The following is a 10,275-nucleotide window of genomic DNA, read 5'->3' as shown; positions in this document are numbered from 1 at the left end:
TGTAATCATCAAAAAATTCGAAATTTTGACGAATCTCCACATTTTAGACCTACCTGAGTTTGGAAAATGCATTTTAAGAAAATATCCGTCTGTCTGCGACAAAGATAATTTGAAGCCATTTTGAGCTAGACTGATGAAATTTGGTAAATGGCTCTTACACCAAATTTGTAGATTTTATTCTCACTTTGAAAGAAATACATCCAGAACAAGTGTATTTATCCAGCTGTCTAAATGTAAGTTAAACGATAACTATAAAACGAAGAAAGCTAGACGGATAAAATTTGGTACATAAATGTGACATCTAAAATATAGACACCTATCAAATTTGAAACCAGATACGTCAGGGGTGTGTGACTTTCTGTTAATCTGGGGTATCAAATCAAGTAGATATGATAATACAAAAACGCAATGACAACAATTAAATACATGAACCTGAGCATGGGATTTTGTGACTACAAATGCAGTTTTGTGCCAAATTTTGGTTTCAATCTGTTGGCAACATTGCGTCCAAAACATAATATATATTTAAAAGTATCTAGTATTAAGTGCTGGGGATTAATGACAAAAAAATCGATAAAGATCACTCCATAGATTCAGTAAAAATGCTAAATTTATGCCAAAGGTTAATATTTCTTTACTTTTTCTCGGCATTGCCATGTAAGGCATTCGCAATTGGATTTCATATAATTATTTTTTGAAGTGATATAAGGAAATGTTTTTCCCCAACGTTCACAGTTAGATCTCAAGTGTCTAATAAACTAGACCGAGTTCATTATGAGTTGTTCGAAAACACATTAATAGAGAATTTGCTGCATTTATCATCCATTTTTAAACATCACAAATTTGTGTAGTATTTATAACAATATCTAAACTCTTTTTAAGCATAAATAATCGAATTCATAGTACACCATAGAACGCATTATGCTTTTTGGATCATCAATATTGTTGCGAATTTGTTATATTGCTTCCCTTCTCAGTAAATTCCCTGGAAAAGAAGATAGTTTTACAGATATATTAACTGACGCTGAATGGATGCCGAGTCAAAGACCGTGGCCTTAGCAGTGAATTTGGCGACAAAAACGAGTTATGAATATTCAAAAATCTTGGCGATAACTCCATTTTAAATTTGAATTCCGAAGTTTCTTTTAGACCATTTGATGTCCTGTCATAGAAGCTATAAAAACCAAGACATGGAGAAGCCGTGACGTGAGAGACGTGAATCAATTGAGCTGAACTAAGTATTTCTTCGAATATGAAGGATTTTCTACAAGTTCTCTCTGAGCACTTTGTTCTGTTGCTGTTGTTGCTTATTATTGATTTCTGCAAATGTTGTTTTATATACGCTTTGTCTGTGTTTTGTATTTTTGCATTTAATAAAGCGTCGTTATAATTTTTTTGAATTCGTTGAACTCTTCACCGTAATCCACTGGATGGATGTTTATTCATAAAAATATTATTTCATTAAAATTTTTGATTTATTACTTACATTATGGTCGAGTTGTGTCATTTCGTTGATTTATAAAAAATTGTTAAAGACAGTCTAATGATGAAAATGTTACATTAATATTTTTATCGATTATTTTTTTTTAACATTTTTGTTATAGGATAAAGACTTTGTTTTCACCCTATGCAATGCCAAAGAACATGGCAAAGTGTTTATTGTTTGCAATGTAAGAAGGAAACTACCCGCGAATGGAGTATCTTTAAACATTAATTTGAAATAGAAATACGATATTGAATGAATGACAAATCTTTTACTTTTGACTAATCGCCTTTGGAGACCAGATAGTTCACCGAGATTAATGGTAAAATAATAATAGTAATATATATATATATATATATATATATATATATATATATATATATATATATATTCACACTATTTTAAAAGTTTTACATCAGTTTGCCCATTGTGCTATGCATTTTGCTAATATTCTGTTTGTATCTTTTATACATCCAATTAATGTTAAGAAAAAGAACATTATTTAAAAATGGACATACTTGAATATTTTTTCACCATTGCTTGTTTTTGAGTTTGAACCTCAATCGCAAATAACAAAATTAATTTAAAACAACAACAACAATAAACAAAATTAACAATAGTAACAAAATTTTATTTTTATTGAAATCATACCTTTTACTGAAATTTTACATGGAAAAATAATCCCTTTTTAACACAAAATGTAAGACTATATTGTTATGATGTCCTTAAGATATTGTCCTGTATTCAGAATATCGAACAAGATATCGGACAAACTTATGCTTAGAAAGGTCGAAATTACATATCTTGATCATCAACAATGGAAGAAAAAAATAAATGAAATTTTTCAAGGCTTCATTCAGACAACGATTAAATATATTGTTGAAAACATTCCAAAATCATTTTTAAAAATTGATTAAATAATTGAAAAACAAATTAAGCCACAAAAATTGGTATCTTTAAAAATATTGAATTTTACATTGATTTAAAAATAATTTTTCAGGAAAATTTTCGAAAATTATGAAAGAAAAATGTCGATGTCTCGCGTAATTTTAATCAATTGAGATTCTATTCAAAATTTAAAAAAAAAATTAGAAAAGCGTACAATGCTAAATCTAAAGTAAGATGGATGAGAAACAGTATTAGAAAGAGGAAGTACAAAACATTTTTTTAGAAAATTAAAATATTTTCATGAAAACTTATAATACCGGCCGCGTCTAGCGACTAGTTTGTTCAGCCAAATTATTGAATTTTCATGCTGTAAGACGATTAATATGAAACTCGTTTTTTAAAATTCCGCTTATTTGAAATTACTTAAAAATCTGAATTTATTTGAATGAACCTCCACAAAATTATTATGACAAAAACTAAAAGTGCATATATTGCGAAATAAAAGAGGAAGTAAAAATCCTAGTTCTGAATAAATTTCCAAGGAAAGCAGTTTTTTTTTTTTTAAATCTTATTTTAATATTCGCGAAAGCATGCGGTATAATGTTTTGATGGATGTTTGAATTCAATTATTAAAAGCATTATAATTTTTTGAGTAAGCATTAAAAGCATCTCTTAACATTCTGAACTAAACTTGAAGATTTATTCAATGTAATGAAAAAAATATATACAAAAATGAAATAAATAACACCTAAAAAGCATTTTTTTTTCTCGTTTAAGAGGATGTAAAAGATGTGGTCATTTATTTTCGTGAGAATTATTTAACTTCTTTATTAAATGACACTACCTATTTTGGACATTTATTATTATTTTAATTCTTATAATTAAGTTAATTTAATTCTTATAATAATATAATATTCTTATAATATATATTTGTTATTATAAGAATTAAATTAATAAGATATTAAAATGTTTCTAAGTAATTTTTGCATTTTTAAATACTGAATTCTGTAAAAATTCAGTAATTCGATGTGCGTGACAGACACGTCATTGTGTGCGAAGGGGTTTAAGCCTATTTTTGAATTCGATAAAATTTTGTATTTGAAGTCTATTTCTCAATTTCTTTTACGTCTTTTCCTCTCTGATTGAATGAAGTGTTTGACATGGCGAGCAGCATCTATAACAATATTTTTCAGATTCTTTAATAAGTGAAGCATTGAATTAAATATAGATGAAAAAAAAGCTGAGTGAAGCAGTCAGAAACGATCTAAGCGATTTCTGTGCCACTTACGTTAGCATTCCATATATAGATTTTTAATAATTAAAAATATTCCATATATCCAAATTAGACAAAAGTAAAATATATGTTAATCAGGAAGAAATGCAGCAAAAACATATATTAATTTTCGGAGTAATAATGTTCGAACTCTATGATCGTCCTATTTGAACATGAAGATAATGTTTAAAACGAGACATACCTCAGCCATACTTGGGTGAAAAAAGATTTCTTGTCCTGATTTGTTTTGAAATTACACTCCTCTGATTGTGTATTTTATCAATATCATTAGCAAATAATATTAAATATTCATTTTACAACACTTTACCCATTTGTTTACTGTGCAATATTTTGTTAGATCAATATAATAGCAATGACACGAAAGTATAAAACTCATTATTTTTCACTAGCTACTATGCCAATTTTGTGATCATATTAATTTCAATATTCCCACTACCATCTGTTTGTTACATTAGTAGAATTTAACTTTCTTTTTTTCTCCTTAAAATTAAGATCTTATACTGCAATATCACAAAATTGGGGTTAATGTTATGTTGTTTTGAAAGTATAATTTTATCGTGGTAAAAATAATATATTGTGTACTGTAATGTCACAAAATGAATTTCTTCAAAAATGAAAGAGTTCTAACTTAAATACCTCGAAACAGATTATCAAAATCATTCATTAAATCTGCAAAAGCCATCAGTTAATTTTTTAAATCTGATTTTTAATTGTACTTGAGTATCTGTGAATTTAGAATGTGGATGGCTAGTAACAGTGATCAACCGAAATACGTGAACGCGGCTGAAAACATATGACAAGCTTTGCCAATCGCATATATTGTAGCCCTCTGTTGGCGACATAATGCTTGTTCTTGAATTTTGATGTATTGTACGGGCTGGTAACCCTCGAAAGGTGTAGTGCAGCTAGTGATGCGGATATCCTTAATTTGCTTACGAAATTCTATGAACTTTTTGACAGAAAGATATTGGTGTAAATTAAATTAATGATTCGAAATCTACTTAACTACCATCAATGAAGAGATGATAGCCATCAGACTACTTTTCATATTTCCCTTTGTTACATGGACTACTGTAGAAAGTAGTAAGTTTACTATTTTGTTTACAATTAGAAAGACTATTATGAATATGCTGTTTTTTTATATTCATTTGTTGTTTGTTGACTAGTCATAATTAAACATCTAGAAAACCTACCAGGCGTGTTAAATACTACATTTTTTCAATTTCAAGGTCTATTTAAAATATTGAAAACAAAGCTGTATTGATTTTCATAATATTTATCATAATTCAGTGCTAAGTCGAAAATTGCATTGAATGCACTATTTCTTTTTTAGATGTTTAATACGATAAAAAATTATTTGTAAAATCGATTTAACGCGATGTAGTGCGATGATTATATTCAAAAGCATTATTTTATGAATAAATATCGTGTTTGTTTATATTTTTGTTTACTAAGATTTTGAGATAATTTCAAACTATAATTGTTTCGTATCTCATATTCAATATCGGGAAGGGTTTCTAAATATACTATTAAAATTTTTAAAAGAAGAACGATTTTTAAAAATATTTTCATGTAAAAAGTTTCATTCATTCAGGGTCTCCCAACTAACTTTAAGTTTATTAAAGGTGTCTGATTTTTTTTAAAAAACATCCCTACCTGCTTTTAAGCTGCAAGTGTAGAATTTATTTTTTTTCTTTGAAGCCTTTGATTACTTGTACATGTCTCAAATTTAATTTGTTGTTCAGTATGCTTTCTTAATTTATATCTAGTTTTCTAAATGTTTTTATAGTTTTGTGTTAAATTTCTTTTTATCAAAATTTTCAGTTTTCTTTTTCATTAATATCCTTGACTTTATAAATTTACATAAGAAAAATATTAAACTATTGTATAATTGTTAATTGAATAAGAGATAAAAATAATACATTTAAATATATATATATTCCAAAAGTATATGAATTAAAAGTATTTTGTGTTTAACTTCAGATTTTAAAGATTACTAAAAGATTTTTTAAATAATAATTGATCATGAGGGAAAAAAATCTTTAAAGACTGCTATAAAAAATTTTTTATACATATTTTTTAAAACTTTTTTATGAATCTACCATTCTTGCTAATTTAAAAATGTTTTTCATTTTGAGTCTTTTTGTATTTGTCATTTATTTCATTTTAGCTTTATTTAGTCTTTATTATTAATGAAAACTTTAGCAGAAAATTATCAAGTTAAAAATATTAAATAAAAGCACATGGTAAAATTTTGGCTTAATATTTTAGGGATTTTTTAAAATGTTTATTGGAATTAGTAACATTCTTTTAATTTTGTTGTATCCGGTGATAAATGTATAGAATGTTATTTATTTATTTATTTATATATATATATATATATATTTCTTTAAATAATGGATTTAAGAAGATTATTTTCAAAAATAAGAAAAATACAAAGAAATGTGGATTTTCTTGAGTACTTTATTTATTAACTTAATCTTATTTTTTACATTTACATTATATTAACTTTCTTAAATACTTTTTTTTTTTGGAATTTCAACTTTAAAGATTTCTTGTATCTGTTCTTTAATTAAAGTTCTTTTATAATAAAGTAGCACAACTTTTAATCTAGATCTAAAACAACTACTAGGATAAGATTCTAGTAAAATCTGTAAAAAATATTTAGTTTATGCAGAAACAAACATTATTTTCCAAATATCTGCATGTATGATTTTGAATAAACCATTTTGACCATTTTTTATTTTGTTTTGGGGAGTTAAAATTACAAAATATATAACATTAACATCTATATAATATATAGCATTTTTTCTTATCAAACTTCTATATGAAAGTTTGCAAAATTCTGACTGTTTAAGAAAAACTCTTCCCACTTAGCATAATATTTATATTAACTGCTAATTAATAACTGCATAAAATATAATTTTACTACTCAAGCTATATTATATTTTTATGCAATCTGTATTGATAATCAAGTATAAAATAAGTTGTTTCTGGAAAAAAAAAAAAAAAAAAAAAAAAAAAAGACTACTTAACTTTATAAAAGATAGGATTTAAATCTTAACATTTAATAATATGATACTATCAAAATGATTTTATCTTTTTTCATAGCATTACTAAAAAGGTTTATATCTATAATTTGAGTCAGGCAAAATAACTCGTAATAAAAAAATATCCCTATATCTGATAAACATTTGTATAACAGAACAGTTTTTTTCTATGATCATTATTCTTCCAATTATTAACATTATAATCTCACTGATATAATTTATAATTGATTGCTGAATTTTTGGTATGCCAGGCATTGCTCTGCTGAAAATATTTCCCAAATGCTATAAATTTTAAGAAATGGCCACTTTATGTGCATTATGGTGCATAGATTGGATTTCAGAATGTACTAATTTAATTCTGTATGTTATTGTGAAAATTTCTGCCTTTGCCACTTTTTGTAGAACTTAATCTAGAGTTTGATGAAGTAGCTAAATCTAAGTTATCTTAATTGCTGTAGTATTTTTTAATCTTTTTTATAAATTTACTTTAAACAGATCACTTTATTTATCTAAAGTGAAGAAAGTCTGATATTTTTTAAAAAAATTATTGTTTTAGTTTAAATTAAGGAAGTATAATATAGAAAAAAAAGGCCAATTTGAAGCATCTTTTCACTGACTAAAATAAAAAAAAAAACATTCTCCATATGTGCTAAGTGTAATAATCATATTAGCAAAACTTGTAATTGCTTAAATTGATAGATTTTGTGTGCATTTATCTCATTATCAAGCAAAGCAAAGATAAAAAGCCCCCTCCCCCCTCATCAATTTTTATTATTCTTAGTTAGTGATGTTGATCAAATGTATGAGTATCTTTTTTACATTCTTGTATATGTAATCAATAATGAGAATATTTACTGACTCTAAAAAAAAAAAAAAAATGTAAACTTGTGATTTTGTTAAATTTCCACATATTTTAGATCTCCCTGAATTTGAAGAAACTATTTTTATTTTTTAATAAATGAAATATGTAAAAGGAAAGTGTTGTTATCATTAAAGAATTCATTACCAAGATTTTATTGAATTTCTATTATTAGATCTTACCGAGTCCAAAGAACATCTTTTGGAATTATACCTGGCAGTGAATAGAGCTGGATAGATGAAATTTAGTATATCTTTACATCAAAATTGTAGATTCCTAACAAATTATGAAATCTGACTATAAGAAATCCGTTGTTTTTGTGTATGCAAACAGAACTCAAGAATTTAAATATCTAGATAAATAAAATTTGGTTCTTAAGTATTGTTGATAGAAATATAGATCTGTATTAAATGTTGAACAAAATCTGTAGGTTGTGCTGTTGTTGCAAATCTGCATATTTGTAAATAAGTAAAAACTCTAAAATGCAACTATCAAAATGTATAATAACTGGCATATGATCTTACTGCTAAAATTATAGACATTATTATTATGAATAAGTATTATGAATCGTAAAATGTATGTTGCACGAGAAATATCTTTGTTTGATATTCAAGAGTATTTAATTTTATGTTATGGGTGGTATAGATGCTGTATGAGTAAGATATTTTGGTTATCCTACTGTCTTGTGACTAATCTTATGTGACTGTTGTAATATATATAGGGTAGCTATTTATTTATTAAAAAGGGAGGATATGAATGGAGAGAATTAAATTCGATTCTAATAAACGAAGTAGAATTGGAACTTTGCAAGATTATGGAAGTTTTCATTTTCAGATTCATTCAGCTTCTCAAAAGCTGTTTCTGTAATTAGTGTTTGACGTTAACTTGAAGAGTTAGAGGTTATATTTTGGTATTTTTTTTAATAGGCCGGCGCAGCTGTTATAAGTATCCAATGCTCAGTAAATTCAAATGAGTTACTAATACTCATTCAAATGAGTTACTCATACTAATATACTCATATTAGGGCTCTGTATGTCTTTTCTTTTAAAATCTGTTTCATTGTTATGAATACTGTTTCCGTTATTCAAAATTTTAGAATAATTTCAGGTCTTCTACAAAAAAATTTTGCATCATTTTCATTTTTAAATTTTTTTCATTTTTTATTTTAGTGTTATGATTTTCAGATGAAATGAATAACATATTTTTAAACATAAAAATAGAATTAAGCAATTAAAACAAAAAGTTGAGTTGCCTTAGAATTACTCGTATTTAGAAATGTTATTAAACTTTTATGAAGGATGATAAGCTTATCCTGTTGTTATGAAATCCTCTGATTTATTCAAGGGGGAAAAAATCAAACCATTTACATGTATGCAAATTCTGTTTCAATTAATCGTGAAACATCTATTGAAAAATGAGTCTCAAATATGGAGTTGTAAATTTGTAAAATTTTGCTTAAGGTGAAATCAAATTATTTAAAAAAAATATTTATTGCAGTCTTTTTTAACATCAATGGCTTTTCTAATTTTTTTTACTAATCTTTTTGAAATGAATTTCTGTCCAAAGAAATTAATAATTTTTTTTTATGTGCTGTTTGTAATAATTAATATTTCTGTAATAATTTCTTCATTAGAAAATTGTAGTATTAAGACATATTAGTATTCAAATTTTAATTCTATGTTATTGATAATAATTGACCTTCGTTTCTTGATTGCTATCCTTTCTATATATCTTGCCTGAATGTATTTTAACAAAAAAAAAAAAAAAAATCAGCATTTGCAGACCAAATTAATCTTTATAAGGACCCTTAAAGAGTGCAAATCTTGGAGCCTTTTTTCTCCACCAAACTCTCAAAAGGAAATATTCTTTATGAATTTTTAATTTAATCTCTGTTGTATAAATAGTTGATATGACACAGTAAAACACTTAATTACAAACCCTTTCTGAAAATTTCGGTATACCACATATTAAAGAAATACATAATGAAATTTAAAAGCAATTTGAACAAAATTGTTAAAAAAAAAGAAAAAAAAAGACAACACTTCTATTCACAGAATCTATTTAGATCATTATTAATTAATATCTAAATTGATTATATTAATATTATTTAATATTTGATTATAGGATCAAACATTTTTTTAAATAATTAAATGCAGCATTTTTTTCAGAATTATAAAATAACCTTGTACAAAATAATTAATTTGGAATGTTGTTAGAACAATATTTCAAAATTAATTTAAATACTAATTTGAATAAGTTTGATTGCTCAGTTTTTAAAATTAAATAGAGGCATAAAATTAAGCAAATCTCAGAAAATCGGGGGAAAAAAACTTTTAGGACTTGGAGTTCTTATCCTATATAATAACAATCTTATATAATAATTTGTTCCTAAATACCTGTAATTGCTTTATTTGCAAATGTTGGACGTGTTTTCATTTAGTATTTTCCCAGGCATTTTAGCGGTTCTTAAATCAGTTTTTACTTTTCATTGTTTTATTAAAAAGAAAAAAAAAAGTTTTTATCTCTTCAAAAATTTTTTACAACAATATATAAATCAGTTAAAGAAATTTACGGATGAATTTTCGCTATAGAAAGTACAGGAAAAAAATTAATGCAATTTGACAAAAACAGCTTTTTTCGCAGTCAGAGGCAACTTTTGCTCAGCTTTTACCAAGAAATGGATAATGACCTTTAAAAAGTA

The 10,275-nt window shown here is 25.5% G+C and overlaps 1 protein-coding gene across 2 annotated transcripts in view; it reads left to right on the top strand.

Moving 5' to 3' along the window:
• The first annotated feature begins 4,492 nt into the window (after positions 1–4,492).
• Positions 4,493–10,275, top strand: part of LOC129976095 (disintegrin and metalloproteinase domain-containing protein 10-like) — a 72,219-nt gene continuing 66,436 nt past the window's right edge. Inside the window, exon 1 of one of the 2 annotated variants that reach the window (XM_056089474.1) lies at positions 4,493–4,748. In XM_056089474.1, the coding sequence (XP_055945449.1) occupies positions 4,688–4,748 (61 nt within the window). In that variant the 5' untranslated portion in view covers positions 4,493–4,687. The remainder of the gene's footprint in view (positions 4,749–10,275) is intronic. The other variant, XM_056089475.1, reaches the window with a different exon arrangement.

The sequence above is a fragment of the Argiope bruennichi genome, chromosome 7, assembly GCF_947563725.1.
Source record: "Argiope bruennichi chromosome 7, qqArgBrue1.1, whole genome shotgun sequence".
In the NCBI taxonomy this organism is placed as follows: domain Eukaryota; kingdom Metazoa; phylum Arthropoda; class Arachnida; order Araneae; family Araneidae; genus Argiope; species Argiope bruennichi.
The sequence above is the reverse complement of the archived record's forward strand: the minus strand, read 5'-3'. Positions and strand labels throughout refer to the sequence as shown.